We start from the raw sequence: 20,858 nt of genomic DNA on the forward strand, positions 1-20,858 counted from the left end.
AACCCGCTTTGCCTCAAATTTACTGCGGGCTGTATAATGTTACAATCCACGGTAAATTCCATTCCAGACAGATGACTGTAGTTATTCGTTTAACGGCTCTCAATCAGGTACAAAACACACCGATTTGAAAGTCATTGTCGCGGATTCGAATCCCGGGTGAAGCATGGATGTTCATTTCACTGTTCATGCGACATTATGTATTATTTTAATATTTAGTAAATGCTGTATAATTAGACAAATTGAATAGGCTAAATTATTACATGCTGAAAATGCAACCGTATTTATTTCCGTGGATAACTTAGAAACATCCATATTCCTTCTTAGCAGTATTTTCAAGTTTTAGCTATGAAAATTTCTTTCGCAAGAAATAAATTCAAGATCTTTACGAAACAAAAATGAGTGCGCAGTAATATTACTTCTAAAAAGTAACTAAATATTGGTTAATGCATAAGTTCGTAGCGTTTTTGTCCGTCATCACAACACTGCGTTGTAAGAACATTGTTTAGCGTTGTCATTAGCAATTTTTCTGTTTGGAGTGTTGTGCTTGTAAATATTCCTTGAAGTTTGCAGATTTGAAGAAAATTTGTGCTATTTGTGGGCTAAAGAAGATGGATTATCAAGTGCAAGAAACGGAACTTCCGACATAATCTTTCGTTTGAATTTAATAGAGGAATAAAGGCAGCGGGAGCGGCTCGAAACATTTGCAGTGAATGGAAAGAATAACATCGGAGAAAGCGCTGCAAAAAGATGGTTCTGTAATTTCAAACACACAACATCCCGTGCAAATGTTAGTGTCCACCAACAGAAGAAGAGGTTATGCGTCTGGTAAGATATATAAGGGGTAGAGAAAGACGTGTACTACGAATTGCTTCTCAGAAATGTAACATAACTGCTAACAAATCGCAATAGAAGAAAAACGACAGGGAAGACTGCATCAAGTGTTGTTGCAACATGATAATGCACGCACACACTCCACTAATATGTGGAAAACATATATCCAAGAGCTTGGTTTGGAAATGATTCCACATCCTTCATATTCTTCCGATCTTACACCCTCAGATTTCCATCTTTTTGGTTGTCTATCCAACATTATTCGAGGGAACACCTTTGATAACGAAAATGCTTTAAAAACTTGGTTTGACAACTTCTTTAACTACAAAACAGCAGATTTCTTAGCGGCGAAATCGAGAAACTACCCCTTCGTTGGAAGAGAATCATAGATAATGTGGGAGAATAATTACTCAGTAATTTCTGTCTTTTATACACCTCAAATAATACTTTCGTCGCAGCGAAAAAACGTTAGCCTACGAACTTTCATCAACTCAATATTAGAACAAGTAAAAAATGTATTATTATCTAGGATACCAGTCATAGTAAATGCATGTGATAATGTATCAGACGTAATGTAAGTGTTGAGAAAAAAATTCAATACTTATGCCTAGTCTAGTCTTGATTCTTTGTGCAAGATGAATTTGCTCTGTTGCATGGCAAGGGATTCTGCCACGCCCCTGCAACCATGTTTCTTTCCTGTGTTCACTTGAGCTCTGATTCAAAGTTTGCTTTTATTCACACTGTAAGAAAAACAAAGTCCGATATCGCTAACATAACTACAGAAGATGTTACAACTTTTTTCTTCTGCTATTCATTTCAGGAATTAGGTATTTCAATTTTGTTCTCTTTTAAATCATCATTTCTTGAATTACCTGTATTGTTTCGTAAACTTCATTGTTTTAACTAAATGGATTTTATTTATTTTAAAGACAAACACCGAGAAAACAATTGTGAAAATATCAAGGGTAGAGAATGAAGATCGGAATATTAAGTTGTCAGGCACAAATTCTAAGAGAGTCAATATATTTACATATATAGGATCAGAAATAAATTCAAATGGAAAAATTTAGAACGAAAAGATACTGAAAAGTTCAAATGTTTTCAACAGTGGTCATCAGCACTCATGAAATGTGTAATGGGTATCGCAATATGCACCGTCGTGCAGGAGGGAGAGAGAGGGAGCTTACCCGCCAGCAACCACAGATGTACGCCAGTGCAATGTCTTATCTGCGGTTAAGAGATGCTAACCCAAGGATGCACTGTACTGATGATTGCTGGTTTACGACATGATTTAGCAGTGAATTTGGAACAAAGATATTCCTTTTAAAGAGCATGATAGGAAGGTATAAAACATATTTGAAACCAGTCTTAACGTGTGATATAGAAACATGGACATGTAAGTAAACTGTACGCTTCAGAGATGAGGGTTTTACGTGGAATGTTAAAAAAAGAGGAGGCCTTGTAAACAACGACAAAATCAATAAAACTCTAAGCAAACTCAGAAAACAATAGTTCGGACACAAGACAACAATGGGAAATACAATATTATCAAAAAGAATGTTAAATCTTAAGGTGAAAGGTAAGCGACCAAGAAGAAGACCACGAGAAAGAGGGTAGACGAAATTAAGAGAAATCTGCAGGAAAGGGAATATGGGAGGAAATATACAATAGAAAAGTATAGAAAGATGACAATTGGAGGTATATTTTCCTTTCAAAAGGAAGACATGGTAAGATGATTGTGATATTTTATACAAATACTTTTCATTCTGGCTTTGAGGCATTAGGAAGTTACACTTTTTCTCCATTTAGTAATTCCTTGTCAATCGTAAACTACTATTGTTACATTATCGTTTTACTTAATATATGTTCAGAAAGATTTTATGGAGAATATAAATTGTGAAAACTTTATTTAAGTAACTCAAGGAAGTGATATGTTGTGATAAAAAGCTACGGAATCTTTAAGAATTCAAATAAGTGTAAATATATGAGGTTAAATATGAACAATAGTTACTCAAGTTCTGAAAAAATCTGAAAGAAGAAATAATAAGTCAAGCGAAATAATGTTATTGTTGTTAACTAATGCTGGGTTGTTGGCAATAGATCCATAAACTCTCTTGCTCTCCAATATTTCTTACACACAGTGGGTTTAGAGGAAAGTACTGGGCATAGCTGAGGATGATTCTGTTCCATTTCTTCCTGAAGAATTCAGAAGTCAAGTGAATGTGCAAGATAGCTAAAATTCATATTTTTAAGTTTACATATCATACAAAAGAGAATCAAAACTAATATTCATAAAGGTACTGTAAGAAGTTTTAAAGCACTGTAAGACTATAAAGACATTTAGTAAATTGAGAACATTTCAAACAGAATTTTGGCATAGAGAGCATAGAACAACTGACAGAATTATATACCTAGTAGCTTAGAAATAAAATGAGAGCAAATGTTGACATAATCGAAATTACAGTTGCTTGAAGATTAAGGTGATTTGAATATGTGCATTATTAAGTCTGTAAGGTATTAATTTTTTCTCTTGCGTTTGTATACAAAAGTTGGGACGAGAGCCTAGTGTTGTGTTGACCCGGTTAGACTGGCTCATGGTCAGTCACAGAAAGGTTTATTTGGATAATTTCCAATGTTGTAAACACGTCTGAAATCTCGAAGTTTAGAGGCTGCATCCAATCTTCGAAATGCCATGGCTTCAGTAACTACTAACTTACATTCTCTACTTAACATTCGTTTTCTAATTACATTTTATTCACGTGATACGGGTATATGACAATAAAGGAGGAATAGTGAAATGAGTTTCAGGAAAACGTACTACTTGAAGCTGTTTTCTACATAAAAGAATTCTTACAAGATATGCCGAGATTCTAAGCCAGATCTTCTAGCTGTCTGAACTAACTGCAGTCAGATAGAAAGACCAATAAAATTCTAGTGAAAGTTAAAAATGTTAGTATTGATAACATTCTAATAATGTTTAAAACTATTATACATATTGATTTTTGCAATGTATCAAATATCTTCCGGTGCCAAAAAACCAATCTTTGAAGTCCTATTCTGTTTTCGCCATCTCCTTGTATTTCCTTCTGCTATATTTTTTGTTGAATGCCATACCCACATAAGCCAAGGCATGGTCCTCCACTGTATATTTTTCTAGGTGGTACCCATTCCAAAATTATCTTCGGTGGCTTTTCTACTGATATTCTCTCCAACATTCAAGTTTTTTTTATCAATATAATCTATTATAGAATTTTGTACTTCATTTTTCTCAAACTGTATTGTAATTTCGTCAATTCTTGATATCATTGTTGACCTCCTTCAAAAATCCATCTCTGTTGCCAATAATTTTGTATCTAATTATTGTGCCAGAATCTTTGGAGCAGAACAATGAATTTTCGTCTATTTGGAATCAGACTATTTGGACATTTTGAGCGACAGAGCACGTTTGCAGATTTTCGTGCTGCTTCGTACATTTAAATGAATATCGGTTAATTCAGTATTAGTGAATCCTTTCATTACGTCAATTGTTGGTGAAAGAGCTTTCTGCAAGGTTAGTGACCCTTGTCTAAGACAGAATGTTTTATGTGGAGCACATATAACCGAATGACGTGCGTGTAGTCTTTATTGACGGGCGTTTCATAGTTAACAAAACATTATCCCAGGCCTGGTCGATTGAGTCATTTTAGACTACCCCTTAACTCGACCCCTGCGGTGACTGAGTGGTCACACCTCCGTCCTGGCACGCAGGCGGCCCAGATTCGAATCCCGGTCAGGTCTGGGAATGAAAAATCCATAGTGACCCTTGTGGCGGACAAGGCTTCAGTTGGGGTTTTTCTCTAGGTTCTCCCGTTCTTCCCCAAATTAGGCATCTACATCATTCCGTTACCATTTCTCCATTTTGTCATCATTCCATAGCATTCCCCGATCGCCGGCTGGCCTACGGATGAGGGGGGGTCTAAATCACTCTTAACTGTGCCCGCTAGTACTTAGAAGAAAGTAGGCAACTAAGACCTTTCCATGACAACCTAAAAGTATGCATTGTGGACATAGGTTCTGAGAATAAGCTGCAGGACTCTTCATTCTCTGCTATTGATCTTGAAGCAGGATGCAGCGAAGAAAACACGTGCTAAGGACTGGATAGGGACCATTTCCCCGTACAAACCGTATATACTGGAACAGGTGAATTCGGTCTAGCTAGATATAACAGGCACAGAAGAATAAGCGATCGTTTAATTTTATTATGTATAAATAAGAACCTGATGACGAAATCTCTAACTAGCTCTGAAATGCCAGAGAGAATAAATCTTGAGATAGAGCTGAAAGTCTAATATTTTATAATTTTCAATTACCTTGCCTTTCATCTATGTACTTTTTGAGAGAGTGTTAAATCTGAAGGTGAACAATAACTCTTAAGCCCGGTCCAGACGCTCGAGTAAGTCGTTAAGTAAAACTGCGCATTCAAGTCGTCAAGTAAATCGTTGGAGTTTTGGAGCGTCCACACTTCGCATAGACTTGCTCTTCAGTTTTGATGAATCTACTATGTAAGAAGCTATGTTACTTTGTATTTTTGCGTCTTGTCTCGCTGTAAAAAAGAGAATTTAATCTATAAAACGAATACAACGGTCCAGTTCGTCCAGGAAATGCCTTCTGTAGGGTCATCATAGGACCAGTCAAAATATGAAATTTCATCATCATCATCATCATCATCATCATCATCATCCTTCACGAATTAGGCCTCTGTAGACCTGTTTCGGCCCCATCTAGCAGTCTTCTTAAAGGTCTTCCTGGTCGACGATGTCCTCTAGGTTTATACTGCATCATAATTTTTGGGATTCTTGAATTTTCCATTCTTCTTACATGATCTAGCCAATTGAATTTGTATCTTCTAATTTTTTCTTCTACTGACTCTACTTCTAATTGTTCTAACATTTCTTCATTCCTTTTTCGGTCTAAAAGAGTATATCCTGCTGTCCTCCTCAAAAATTTCATTTCCGTTGCTTTGATTCTGTTCACGTCTTTTTTCTTTAATGACCAAAAATATGAAATTTCATATTCTTAATCTAAACCATTCCTGTTAGCGGTATGACAACAAGGATTTTCATGATTCATGAAATGTATAGATTGACGTCCAAAAAGTTTCATATTTTATAATATTTTGATAAAAAGTTCATATTTCATAAAAACTCTCATATTTTTTCATATATTGCAGCATTTTTCCTTCCCGTTAATACTTTTACAACTACCAGGCTTTCCAGACATTATAAGGAAACAACAGGCACTTGGTCAGTAATTGAGACTCGTTCAAACATGGTTTCTTGTAAATAGTTCTCTTAATCTATCACAAAATATTTCAATATCCGGTAATTTCATGACTGTACAATTTTGTTATTCTAGGTTTAATTTGTAATTCAGTAAATACAAAAATATTCTTTGTTCTTAACTTCTATGATAAATTGCCTAGCTTTCATTAGTCAGGTAATCTTTTCGTACTTTGATTTTTATTGTAATTTTAAATTTAATATTAATTGTAATTTTATTCTTCATATTGTACTTGTAATCCCCTGGTAGAGGACAGAGAAGGCCTGATGGTCATATCTCTACTTGGTTAAAGAAATAAATACTACTAAATACTACTACTTTCCAGAAATTCCACCAATTCTACCAACATTCCGGGATTCCTAAGTCTAAAAGAAATCTTCAAATTCCCCTTTGAAATCATTGAGTTCGCAGCGTCAATAAATTTGAGAAGCCACCTTTGCTCATTCTTTCCAACCCAGTAAAAATTCTTTCAGTGTAGCCATTAGCGTCGTGCATTACAGGCTGAAGTTTGTCGAGTATGGCGAACTTCGACATTTGTCGATGCTCGCTCTGCAGGAGGAGGCCGTTGTGTTTGTTCCACATTGTTATATAAATATTCGCTGTCCTACACTCCCACTCCATGTTGTTTTAACCTCTTTAGGATTTTAGCACAGATCTTGCGATTAGTTTTTGATATGAAATGAGAAGTAGTTTGTAATGTCTTGGTTGTCTCTCTCATGTTCGAATATTGTAGGACACAATAATCATGTATATTTTACACATGTAAATTTATTAATGTTTTAAAAGGATTTAGACCAACAATTTTATTGTCTATTTAATTTCTCTTCTTTTGCAACTGAGCAAGGCATGACGAGAAGTAAGAGAGCAGCGTTCATACGCACCAGCTTACTTGTGTAGTTCTAGGAAAATAATGCTCTGAAGCTTATGTCTCCAACCCATTGTTCAGTCTTCGTCGAGTTCTAAAAATAGCTCAGTTTTACGGTCCACACGCTCCTTCTTACTTGCTATCTTTTGCATGTGCAAGTAAAACGTCAAGCAAGTTGTTGCGTCTGGACCAGGCTTTACATACAGTAGAATAACAAAATAGCATGCAAGAATAGGCAGTGTGCTTAATGAAACACCTTTGAAGTTCCATTAAGGGACACTAGGACTGAAGTTTTGGCCATAATGGTAAAAATAAATATTATTTTTTTTTGTTTTACATAAATAATCACCTTATACTTATGCTTAACACTATCCCATAATTAGTCCCCCGCCTACTTCTTTTAAAGGACTGGCGACCATTTTTAAAATGCTACGTGCAACTCTTTTAAACCTGCCACACCCACTAAAATGAAGTTTGCTTAAAACTAAGTTTTAAAGTTCCTAGCGGTTTCCATTTGCTTCGATTTACATGAAACTTTGCAACAATATTCAGCATGCTCCAATACACAAAGTCATGCATGGAATCAGCTCTTTACTGAAAACTTTTCCTGGTATGAATTTTTAATTAAAAAAAATTAAAGAAAATTATGAAAAAAAATTGTGATTTGTAAGAAAATTTTTATCTCTTGAACCAATTCAAATTTTGCTTCATAATTTTCCATGCGCAGTTTTCTTTATCGTGAAATGTAAGTTCTCCACAGAAAAGTTTTAAAAGCAAAAACAATTCTGAAGCCGTTAGGAATGTTTTGAACTTGCGCACAATTTAATATAATTAAAATAAGTAAAAATTAATATCTATGCAACTAATGAATGAAACTTGATGGAATTTGGTACTGTCATTTAAATGTACAGACACAACAAAGCCGCCGAATTTGAAAGAAATTATTCAAAAACTTTAAAAGTTTCAAAACTCAGTCCAAGTGTCCCTTAAGTCCTTGATATATCGATCATTTCCCTCTGGTAACTGACTTGAACTTCGGACAAAAGTAAAGATTGTTCATTTTAGACGCTATTTTTAATTGGTTGTTTAACGACGCTATATCAACTGCTTATTTATCGTCGATGGAACTGGTGATGGTGAGATGGCATTTTGGCGAATTGAGGCCGAGGATTCTCCACAGTTTATTATACATTCGCCTTATGGTTGGGGAAAGCCTCGGAAAACTGGCAACCAGACAATTAGCCCAATTTGGAATTGAACCAACCTCGAACACAGGTCCGGATCAGCAGCCAAACGTTCATGCCGTCTAAGCTACGCCGGTAGCTTTAAAATATCATGAAGTCTCAGAGGAGCACATGGAGATGAGATTCTATGCTTTCATTAGGCCTACTTCGGCGTTGGAATAAGATGGTGTGGTCGGCACCAAACTCCGAACGCCGTTTACTCTTTGGAAGGACCCAGTACTCAATTTTACAGGAAACTGAGTGCTCCTCGGGGAATTTCTGGATGATATATTATTACAAAATGAGAAATTACTTTGAAAGATAATCAGTTTAATCTGCACTGATAGAAGACCTGGCCATAAAGTGTATTACTGAAATGATTACAGAATGTTTGTGAAGTCTGCATAAAAGGAATATCAGAAAATAATAAATATTATGGAAATACCATATGCAAGCTAAAGTAAAAGTCGGATGTCCACTCTACAGATAAAAAGAACAGGTCACCAGTCTGGGATTGTTTAAAGAAAACTACAAGACAGGAAAGAGAAGTGTCGAAACGTGTTCTTATATTTTGGCGAAGTTTCGACTCTCCCATGGGGTTGAAGCAAATGGAAGCACGTCTGAAGGCTATAAAGGTAACAGCTCCATCAAGAGACTGCCTCGACTGCAAACTGGTTACTTACCACAAGGATATCCAAATAAAATAAAGCCTCCACCAAAATACTATCGACGGGTCCAAAGGGAATTTGAAGAAGTTCAGTTACCTTCAGGTCTCTGTTCAGCTTCCTTATGATCCTATGATAAAATAAGAGCGTTTTTCTGGAAGTTCACATAGATATTGTACTATTTATTATTCATTTAGGAACTGTCAAGGTATGAGTGCTCAGTTCATAAGGAAGACATAATTACTGCTACAGCCTGCCTGATCATGAAACGAGCGGGCCCGGGTTCAAATCTTGGTTGATACAATTTACCTGGTTGAGATTTTTTCCTGGGTTTTCTCTCAACATATTAAGAGCAAATGCTGGATAACTTTCGGCGCTGGGCTCTGGACTTATTTCGCCGGCATTATCATCTTCATATCATTCAGACGCTGGATAACGGCAGCGATTGATAAAGCATAGTAAAATAACCCACTAAAAATTATTACTGCTACTATTAGTGTTCTTTTTTTTCTCCTATCTATTGATTTTTTTGGCTATCTTCCTGTGTCAAGCCTTATAGATTTTCAGACAAGAATAAGGAACTTCCTTGTAGTATATGTCCGCAATATCACTGCTGTCTGAATTTAGGGTGGAACACTTAAGGGGAGATTAAATAAGCGTATTGAAAACTGGAGTATTAGGACTACGAGATAGGGAAATTCGGGGGAATATGGGCACGTGGGGAATATGGGCAATATTACGTTTTCATGTCGAAACTCTTGCAACGAATTATGTTTCTTCGCTAATAACAGTTAGTATAAAGTGAGAGTATCGTAATGGTTGCTGTGGGAAGCGCGCTGTGCAGTATTGTCTCGTATTGTTGTTAAAACAGCCATCTAAAAGGTGAGTATTGACTTCAAAGTATACTAAAATTTCACAATACTTATTTTAGATATGTTATATTCAATAGATTACACATGAACTTTAGAAAATAGTTAAAATCTAATAGTATACATACAGAATACACATCTTGAACTGCCGTTCTATTGCGTCAGACGTTGTTTTGTGAATAGTTTACTGTAGAGCCAACTGTTCAAAGTAAACCCTACATGTCGGGGTAATATGGGCGCTAATGTTCGGGGGAATATGGGCAAGCATTACACTTCATAAAAATGACTCTTCAATCTTGATGAAAATGGCCTACAAATTATTACAAGAGCGAAAGATGTCATTGCACCCAAAGAACACAAAGTGGTGCATTCCATTTACCCTGAAGAAAAGGGAGAACTCATTATCCTTGTGGCCGGATTCAATGCAGCAGGGAACTACTTTCCTCCAAGTATCATTATAAAAGGAGCGAGGACAATCATGGCTGAAAGAATAGCTGCCTGCTGTCAGTAAGGTGTACTTCAACAAGCAGTCTTCCTACATTAACGGAGATACGAGGTGTGAGCATTAAATTCCGAGACCTGTCCCATAAGTGGAAATAAAATTAACTCATTTAAATTTGGCTGCCATCACCTTCAAAGTAGTCCACTTGGGCAGCTATACACTGATCCCAACGTGTCTGCCATTTTTGGAATGCCTCCTGGAAGTCGCGTTTTTGAAGCGTGTCAAGCACCTTCTGCGATTCGCGCTGGATCTCCTTCACAATGCCAAAACGGTGACCCTTTAGCTTGAATTTCATCTTCGGAAACAAAAAAAAAGTCGCAGGTGGCCAAAGCTGGTGAATAAGGGGGTGAGGAACGACGACCATTTTATTATGGGTGCAAAACTGGAGTGTTGCGAGAGCTCTGTGAGCTCTGTGAACTGGCGCAGTGTCGTCATTGCTTTTTGTCCAGAGTTGTGGTTGTTCATATTCAAAATGGACGTGAGGATCATTATGCACAATTTGTCGAATTTTTTCGACATTTTCGGCAGTGTTGCACTTGTGTGATCGACCTGGCCTCTCGTCGTCCTTCAGCGATGTTCTGCCATTTCTGAAACGCGAATGCCACTCAAAACACCTCGCCTGACTCACTGCTTCGTTCCCGTAGGCTTGCTTCAACATTCCATGGGTTACAGTTGCCGATTTCCAAAGAAGTTGACGTTGGCTCTCCCCTCCAGTTTCGAGTTCATCGTGATTTCGCAAATGCGCGGATGCACGTGCTAACAAAACCTTGTGTAACACAGGTTTCAATGAAGATAGCGCTTCGAAACTTTGTGTCGTGTCTCTTCAAGGTCGTCTAGTGTCATTGCTGCGCACGCGTGTCAATCACATGATCCCTTCGCCCACAGCAGACACAATCTCGGAATTTAATGATCACATCTCGCATATTTTTCTTAATAATCAAGAACTTCGTTGTTTATTTCAACATCAGTAAGCATGCACCTGCAATTTTGATAATAGGTGAATGTGATTCACATAGTTGTAATCCTGACACTCTTAACTTTGCAGTAGAAAACGGATTGTGCATGTTTTATCTTCTTCCACACACCACAGCCTGGCTTCAATCAGCAGATAGGGGTCTGTTTGGTCCTCTGAAGAAAGCTTACAACAGTGGTGCTACAGTTTTCTTCAGGCAACATAGGAGACCTTTAACGAAGATCGAGTTTGCTTCCATTGTCAAAGAAGCATGGAACAGATGTGTCAATGTATGTCTGGCTGTAAATGCCTTCCGAGCTTCAGGCTCTTTTCCACTGCACATGAGTGTCATTTCTGATTATGCTTACATTGGAACTGCATCATCAGGTGACAAACCTACAATTCATACAATTCCTTCCACTTGCAGTGTAGGCTTTCACGGCCGGAGTCTATAGATGTAGATTCATTTTCCGGGCTGAGAGGCCGTGGTCTATTAGTTGGTTTTATACCAGACGTTTCGTCTGCAACTGCGGCAGACATCTTCAGTGGAGTGGTATCCGAGATCGCAAGACTCTTCTCGGCGTACCTGAGGCAACTGATCCTGTGTCTGAATGAATGAATGAGTGGGGGGAAGTGGGAGGAGAAACTTTAAAGGTACGTGAAAACACGTCCTTTTTGCAAGGAGGGAGTTGGGGCTGTGAAAAACTGAATATGTGAGCTCCAAGCCTCTTGGCCACTTGTCTCACTTCGGGTTTCGCCGCCCCAGTGAAGGAGCGCTAGAGTCCTGTGTCTGGTTGTGCGGGCGTATTTATAGTGCGGCTCGCGGACCGAGGCCTGTTGTCGCTGCGGTCCGCGCCGCTTTGTTCGCTGCTCACACGGTTGAAAGTCCAAGAATTTTCTTTCAAACACAATAATCGCTAAAGTCTAAAATTATATAAATATGAGTAAAGTTGAAATGAATATTTCTCGTAGATATGTTGAGGTTCTTTTATTATGATATTGCCTACCGCTGAAATGTAGTTGTTTGGAGTGGGACTCGAAACTTGGTTGAATGGATTACCAAGTTGAGTTTTTCCAGTGATTTTACCAGCTATATAACGAATATCAGGCAATCCCATGATGATTCGGACTCATCTACCCAAAAACTATTTTGCCATCAATTTTACTAACGATAGTTAAACTTTAGTTGATATAGCGTCGTCAAATAACCGGTTCAAAAAAGTGACAGTGGATTCATCGAAACCCTATAATTTCGTGAAACGTTTATGCTGTTCGTGATTGTTATTGTGAGCATGGTTGGGATTGTAAGGATGTTTGGAATTTGAAATAATATTTTTATATTTCTTTTCATTTCATTTATGCCTTTATAATTCCTGCATTTAAATTTAAAAGACGAAGTCTTCTCGTAAACTACTTCATAATTGCTTCTTTTTTCTATGAGGCCTAGTCTTGAGACAACAGTGCAATTTATAGTCGAAACGACCCATATGGCATTGTGACGCCAGTGATTTGTTTGAAATTGTATTATTAATGTCATTACAGAGAACTGGGTTCATTTGAAAATTAATAGCACAATTCAGTTTAGTACTTTAGAACTAGACTATGTTAAATTAAGTATTTTTGTCTTTATATTCGCTGCATTTATTAATCACCCCATTTGTGTACCAATTATAATGAATCCATTTGATGTCACATTAATTTCCCCTTTATGTTTCATCACGCGTGGCTGGATTCGAAACTACTTTATTTTAAACCAAGTCCAGTCATCCAAGGCCTAATGTATTTAAAGACGTCATCGTATTAACAGAAAGTGTGACCAGATTTTTTCCAATGTCAAGAGCATAAACGTTTAACATTAAATATTATGATACTCTGTATTATATAACACATATGCTGTTGACACATGTCAACGTTCTGTGGCAGCCGTCATCGCACGTTTTCAAACTGGCGCTGTTACTGATGTCGCTTACGTAACACCCGAAGGCCTGCAGACAGTCGCACTGCAGTCCAGCAATCCTTCCAGACGTCAATATCTTGGTATCCAAACAGTGCCTGGATGTCTATCGCATGTCGTTAATTTTATATAGTAAAGCTGCAGTGCTGTGCATTTAACTCAAGTTGGTTCAATAGGTAAAGCGACGCCATTCGACTGAAGGGCAGTAGATCGATTCTAGGCGGAGTGAGATTTTTCTCTCCGCCATTAACTGTCAGCACAGATCTAGGATTCACAGAGCCTCAGATCAAATAAATATAGGAATAATAATAATGAGGTAAAATTCAATAAATCACAATTGACAAATTGAAGACGCTGTCACAAAGCGATTATCTTCCTGCGTGCAAGAAATGCTTCTATCTTCGTACGTGCACAGAGAAATACAGCCCGGAGGCCATACTGAATTTTCTCCTGGACCGGTAGAATGTAATAATTAATCTAGGAAGATTATGCATTTGACATTCATTTACAGAGCATCAAGTTTCTTGAAAGAACTTGTAAAATATTATGTATGAACTCATAGATTTAATGACTTATAAGTGAAAATGGATAAATATTACAAAAAAAAAAAACTAATCTTAAATAAATATCTCTCGGTCTAATGCGAGATCACTGCGTTAGATATCACATTATCTTTTTAAGATTTGATGCGGAGTTTTCGAGAATGTTACATAATACAAATCCGAGCGATTTACTTTATTTTCGAAGATTTCAGCAATTTTTTTTTCTTATTACATTAAGAAACATCTGGGATAGATTCTACATATATTTTTCGAAAAATGTAACTGTAATATTTTATTTTACGAGTATTAAAAGGAGGCAACTGCAAAAGAACTTTTAATATTTTCTCCCCCCTCCCCCCTAAAATTTCTAGATATAAGACGAGAAAATTAATATAATGCATATTGTCTCATTTTTAGACAACAGGAATTTTCCATTCTAGTAGGCCTACTAGAGATATTACTCATTTTATATAAGAGAGAACTTCTCTTTTTTTTTTCAAGTGCAACCGCAATTTTCTCAGAATATGAGACAAATACAAAAGATCTTATCCCATATGGAATGTATCTCATTATAATAAGAGAATACGGCATTTATCTGTAGTTTCAATAAGAAAGTGTTCTTTCTAATGAGACAACTGTATTAACTATTTTCAATTATTCTTACTAAATTTTAATAGGAACTTACATATTTCATGCTTATCTTATTAAAACATTTAAGATTAATATTTTTATTTGGGCTCGTAGAGTAATTTGACTACCTTGTTTTCATGAGTTTCCCACGCATCATTTATCTAAATGGGGATGATAGCTAGAGAGCTCAGAATAACTTGCGTAGCTCATGTTGGCTAAGGATTGAATATTTTAAGTAACAGTAACTAAATATATTCAAATCACTGACTAATTATGGCTGATTGGTTAACAGGATTAAGTAATTAACATATCAAATGCTCTGTTAATTGTTTAAACTGTTCCAGTGTATAGAAACCAACAATAAAATCTCAAATCTTTGTTTAAATTCGTATGAGACTCTCAAGCTCTGACATATTTTAGACAAACACTGAATGTAACTCCATATAGTGTCAACAAAACATCGGTTATTACTCAAGAGGGACTTGAATTAATAACAGTGATTTTCAAGCATTGCATCTCAACCCTTGAATGATTATAACACTTTAACATTAAGTGACACACTTACCGGGTGAGTAAAAATTATGGAACAATACTTGTAGCTTTCCTATTTTTAATTGTATTAAGAAACTCTATAGAGAAAATTTAAAGGATGTGAAAAAGAAAGGGATTATTTTGAACACATTTTCTAAAAATATATTTATCTTTTGTATAATGTGTGCCAAGGAGTCTATTTTAAATGGCACCATGTACTTATTTATCCATTTTTGTTTTCTTAAAGTCTCAAAACGTGCAAAATCGTATTTTTCACTATTTAGGCCTATAAATTATTATCTTGTAAAAATTTCCTTAAATTTGTGGTCTCAAGATATGTGCATACAACAAAGAGAAATACTTAAATATATAAATTTGTTGCTATGGAAAAAAAGTGTTCAAAAATTAAGCTAAGCTTTTGTTTATGATTATTTAATTCATGGCTACTTATTCTCCACAATGATCAATTTATATACTAAATCATCTCTCTTTGTTGTGTGCACATGCATTGGGATCATCAATTATTTGGGTTAATTTTTGTTATTTAATCAACTGTCTGAAGACAGGCTTGTGACATCAATAAAGAGATCACTCATGAGGTAACTAAGCCGGGAGATAATGGGGTGGGGTGGCCAGTTCCTTTCCCCCCTCGATTGCATGCATCGCTGACTAGTAACATATTACACATAAATGAAAAAAAAATATATGTAATTTTGTACGTTTTTGAGACCTGAAGAAATGTAAAAAATAAGTACATGGTGTCATTAAGGAAAGAATTCCTTGACGCACTCCTTATGAATGAAAATCATAGTTTTTGAAAGCTTCAAAATATTCCTTTTTTTTTCCACCCCTCTGCAACTTTTGTACATAGAGTTTCTTCATCAATTTAAAAACGGAAAACCTACAAACAGTGTTTCGTAACTTTTTTCTCACCTGACACACATTTTTGTGCGAAATTGTGCAGAAATTAAGCATTTTATTACCTTTCTGGGCTGTGAAAGTGTATATGAAATTGTTATTATTGCTTGTTATGCATTTCTTTAAGAAAATGCTCTGCCCTGCAGAAGTGGGTAATGGTATACGGGGATTAATTGTGTGACACTCTTTAGAAATGCGGGGATGTGGTGTGATAGCACGTACCTGGCCCGTGGTGGTCTCTGTGACCATGATGTGACCTCAGGAGGGAGAAGAGAGAGAGAAGAGGAACCCAGAGACGACGTCCGCACTCAGAGAATCTGAAGTCTACTATGTCAGAGTGGTGTCGCACCCTCCGATCAGCGCTACTTATTGCCAACCCCTCGGTCCGAAATGTCCCTACCTCGCATCCGGCGTACTCCTAACCCAAATAATTAGCATGGAACAATGAATGTAACCCTCATAGAGTACATTATGATCCTTTTTAAGAAAAATTAAGCATTAGCGAAGAAAATTAAACCAAGATTTTCTGTTTCGCATTATGTCTGTAATACTAGAAACTTGAATAAAATATTTCTCAGTTTTATTCAATTGATTTAACTCGCTTCAACATTCCGGTAAAATATTTGAATAGAGGTATTTTAAAGATCTTAAATTTTCATTACTCATTCAATTGTTTCGCCTAATTTTTTCTTCTTTTTTCTTTTAGCTTTAATCTGTTTTATTTTTAAAAAATTCTGATGATGTTTTGAACCTATTTTAATTTAGTATTATGTAATTTTATTTTATATTCAAATTTGATTAATGACAAGGTTAACATGATAGCTGGAATTTGTTCCAACTTCCTACTATTGTATAACCAACAATGAAACTAATATTAACAAATATGAATACATTTTATTTTTATCTTTGATACTTCATATTTTAATTTTCTTATTCAATTTATTTAAATATTTCATACAGTTATATATTTCATACCGATTTTCTAAATATCATTGCCATAGATTGTAATATATAAGGACGAATGCTTTTAGTTATTATAATGGATGAAAATGCAAATTTTAATCAAATGTTAATTATCATTATCTGAAAAACAAACAATTGTATTGTAAGTGTAATTTCTTCTGTTATATTTCTATATCAGAATATATGCAGCATTCAATAAAATTTTGGAACTGAAAATAAACAACTTATATATACACTACTACACCTACTTGGTTTCAAAATTTGCATAGCTATCTAAAATAAAGTTTAAATCCGACCGATTAAGTTGAATTTAATAATAATTTGACTAAGAATGTCATGCTGGTGTCTATCTTTCTAACTGAAGAAGAAACGTGCTAGAACTTTAGTTTACAATAATAGTTTTCATGAAAAATTTGAGCTCATTGACCCACCATGTCTTCATTAAAGACTGCAAATCAGCAGTAGATATTCGCTGAACGCAAGATTCCTTGCTTAGGCGGTCAGCATGGCGCAAGATCACCGTTGATGACAACATAGAGGCAGTACCAGAAAGTGACACCCATACAAAACAGAACGGAAGAAACAGAAGCACTAAATAGCTTTTCATTCTTTAGAAGTAAATTCTTGTAGAGAGTTCACTTTGTGTCAGTAATTTGCCGCACTTTTTCGCATAAAATACTTATTTTTAAAACGAGTGGTAGATATTGAATCAAATTTTGAAACGAATTTTTGTTCCTATGTCTAGACTATATGATTAAAAAACAAGTGCCAAAGGTTAAGTCTGTACTCTACAAATTTCCAACTTTCAACATTGGCGCTTCAAAAAATTGCCCATATCCTCGTAATTTTACGCTAAATTTACTGCAGTTTTACATATTATTTACGAGTATCATCGGTAAGATATCCAGTCTTACAATCCTTACATGAGTCTTGTTAAATAGTGGTAGTTTTTATTTGTAGCTTAAAGCATTTTACGCAATGTTCTTCTCAAAGATTTGTTCTGAAATAAAAATCCCCTCTGTGGTAATTGTACGGAAAAAATTAAAATTGACTTTGCCTTTATTTTTTTTTTTTTGTTCTTAATATTGCATGCAGATTGATAAAGTATATCGTTGGCTTACTTGTGAAACCTCGTAACTGCGTTCGAGGAAATTGTACACGAGAGCAAAATAACGTCTCATTCTTTTATTTTCCCAACTAGTAAGTGTTACACAATTATTATATTTATGAAATATAAAAAAACAAATGTAGACCTACGAGATGTTATTATGAGACGTACTTTGAAAATATAAATAATTTCAACATTCAGGAAAATTTGGACTTGAGAGATTTTACAATTAAGTTGACAGTATGGGACGATGATCGAGGAACCAAAGAAGTAAATCTCCACCTACATTCTTGAATAATAATAATAATAATAATAATAATAATAATAATAATAATATTATTATTATTATTATTATTATTATTATTATTATTATTATTATTATTATTGTTACAACAGTTGTAGGTATACGTTCAAATAAATTCTTCAATGTAAGAATAGATTGAACTTTTACATTACTGGTGGTGGAAAAGGAAGCCACATCGTTTCGAAGATTGATTTTCGTCTTCAGGTTATGAAAGAATGATATGAGAAAGAATTTCTACTAACATGCTTGACTGATCAAAGAAAGATGGGATACTGCGGAGTATACGAGCAAAGAACCGAAGATTACATAAGGGTTCCAATACAGAAATTTTATGAATAAAACAATGATACGAAAAATAAAAAAATAATCGATATGAAATATTATGAAAAGATAGTATAGTAGAATAAAATATGGTTTAATAAGCCAGAAATTTAACTATCACTACTGGTATATATGATTTTTACCAGCAATATGGCTATCAATTCTTTATTGATAACACTAAAAACGAATTCATAAGGAGAATTAGTAAATTCAGTACCAGTAGTGTATCTCGAAATGTGCATAACTTCAAGCAATTGCATCTTAATGCATACCCTTATAAGAAATATTGACTAAGCGAATTAAGAAGAATATAAACCATGAGTGATAATAAAAAAATGAAGCCTAAACTCGAATAATTTAAAGTAATTAATATACCGATTATAATAATTGCTATATGAACTACAGAGAAATAAATAATAAGGCCTCTAAGTTACTTTTACTTATATAAATTAATGCAACAGTAACCTCAATGAAAATAATGTGAATGTAATTTTTGAATACAAAATAAATAGAAGCATTTTGATACAAAATAATTTTGTGTGACATCAGTAATAATATCGAATATATCGGAATAAATTAAATACAAGATTGTTAATATTGAAGATAATACAATAAATATTTCAAATAAAAAATCTGTGAATTTGTAGATGACCTTCCATATGAATAAAATGTCATATGCCTATTACAATTCTGAGATTATACACGCAAAGCTTTTAAATTCTATGCTCTTCACGATTTTTATTCGACATACATTTTCATAGAGATCTTTCCTAGTAGCTAGGTGTTTATTTTTCGGCGAAGTTGGCGTCACTGTGCTGCACCAGTGCTTCGGCAGAGTTCGGGTGCCGTCGGGGGCGATGGCCGCAGTATTGAGCGAGCACCCTCCCTCGGCGGCGGGATCAATACGGCACCCCGGCGCCGCGGAACAGGTGAGCGCCATTCTGGGTCAGGGATCGCTGGTGCGTCATTAAATATCAGCAAGTGCAGGTGGAAAGGGATCGAAATGTCAACAGCCTGCTACTGCCATGTCTCCCAAATTAATAGGTCATATCCATTTTTTAGGAAGAAATTGTCTTCTAAGGTAGAGGTTGTGTTGGTATTATATTTGACATTTAAAACATTTCTGAAGCTATATGCAGTTTATATTTAAAAAAACTGAAGCCAATCTATCCGATATTCCAAAATATGATGCACCGGCTCTTATTTTCAACAAGATGTCTGCTGAAAGATGCACTGAAAGGAAAGGTAAACGGGAGAGGAGTTCGGGACAGAAGAAGATATCAGATGATAGACGACATTAAGGTATATGGATCGCATGCGGAAACTAAGAGGAAGGCTGGAAATAGGAAAGATTGGAGAATTCTGGGTTTGTAGTGAAATACCTGTCCTTGAGAAAAAAATTATGAATGAATGAATGAATGAATGAATAAATGAATGAAAGAAATATTCAGTGATTCTAAAGTAGCTATTATTGCTGCAACAACCAATCTGTCATTTAAAAATAAAAGAAATTACAGATTGTTGGAAAATTGTACATTCTCTGACGAAGCTTAACAAAAGGATAGTTATCCATGGTACCGGTATACTGTGGATTATCTGATAATTAAACTTCTGACCGTCTTGCTAAGAAGAGAACCCCATGTCAAGTCGATCATTTTCAACAATAAAAAATTAATCAACTCAAAATATCAAGATGCTCCGTTCCTGGAATTCGCTGCCGCTGGAAATCAGGGGTAGTTTAAAATTAGTCGTTTAAAATTAGGTTGTTTACAAATATTTTAAATGCACAGAATTAGTTTTTTTAGTTATAATTTTTATTTATTATTATTATTATTATTATTACTATTATTATTATTATTATTATTATTATTATTATTTAAACAGTCATTACTTTGTTTTTTTCCATCATTACTAATATCTAGGTAATTGTCATTGTCTCAATGTAACCCATGCTGATTATACTAATTGTACTATTCCTTTAGTCGTGTGATTATATTCATATGTATTAATTCTTTTCTTTTACGTTAATATTTGTATACCAGAATGTATTTTCCTGTTTGTGATTATATTCATATGTATTGAATCTCTCTTTTTTACTTTATTTTATTTATTATTATTATTATTATTATTATTATTATTATTATTATTATTATTATTATTATTATTATTATTATTATAAGTTAATACTTGTATACCGGTATGTATTTTTCTTGCATGTGCTTTGATCCTGGTTGAGTGGAAGAGAAGGCCAGAAGGCCTTAACTGTGTCAGGGAAAATAAAACTAAAATAAATAAAAAAGATATACGACCATTTCAACAAAATTTCAAATAATAAAAGATAGGAGTGCCTCAATGTACAAG

The 20,858-nt window shown here is 35.0% G+C and overlaps 1 protein-coding gene across 24 annotated transcripts in view; it reads right to left on the reverse strand.

Moving 5' to 3' along the window:
- Positions 1–20,858, reverse strand: part of LOC138712124 (ankyrin-2-like) — a 512,384-nt gene that overhangs the window by 425,381 nt on the left and 66,145 nt on the right. Inside the window, exon 1 of one of the 24 annotated variants that reach the window (XM_069843560.1) lies at positions 16,024–16,132. The exons of the other annotated variants lie outside the window; for them this stretch is intronic. Coding sequence (XP_069699661.1) covers positions 16,024–16,050 — 27 coding nt within the window. The 5' untranslated portion in view covers positions 16,051–16,132. Of the gene's footprint in view, positions 1–16,023; positions 16,133–20,858 lie in introns of those variants that run through there. 24 annotated transcript variants of the gene reach the window in all.

This window comes from Periplaneta americana, chromosome 13 (assembly GCF_040183065.1).
Source record: "Periplaneta americana isolate PAMFEO1 chromosome 13, P.americana_PAMFEO1_priV1, whole genome shotgun sequence".
Classification (NCBI taxonomy): domain Eukaryota; kingdom Metazoa; phylum Arthropoda; class Insecta; order Blattodea; family Blattidae; genus Periplaneta; species Periplaneta americana.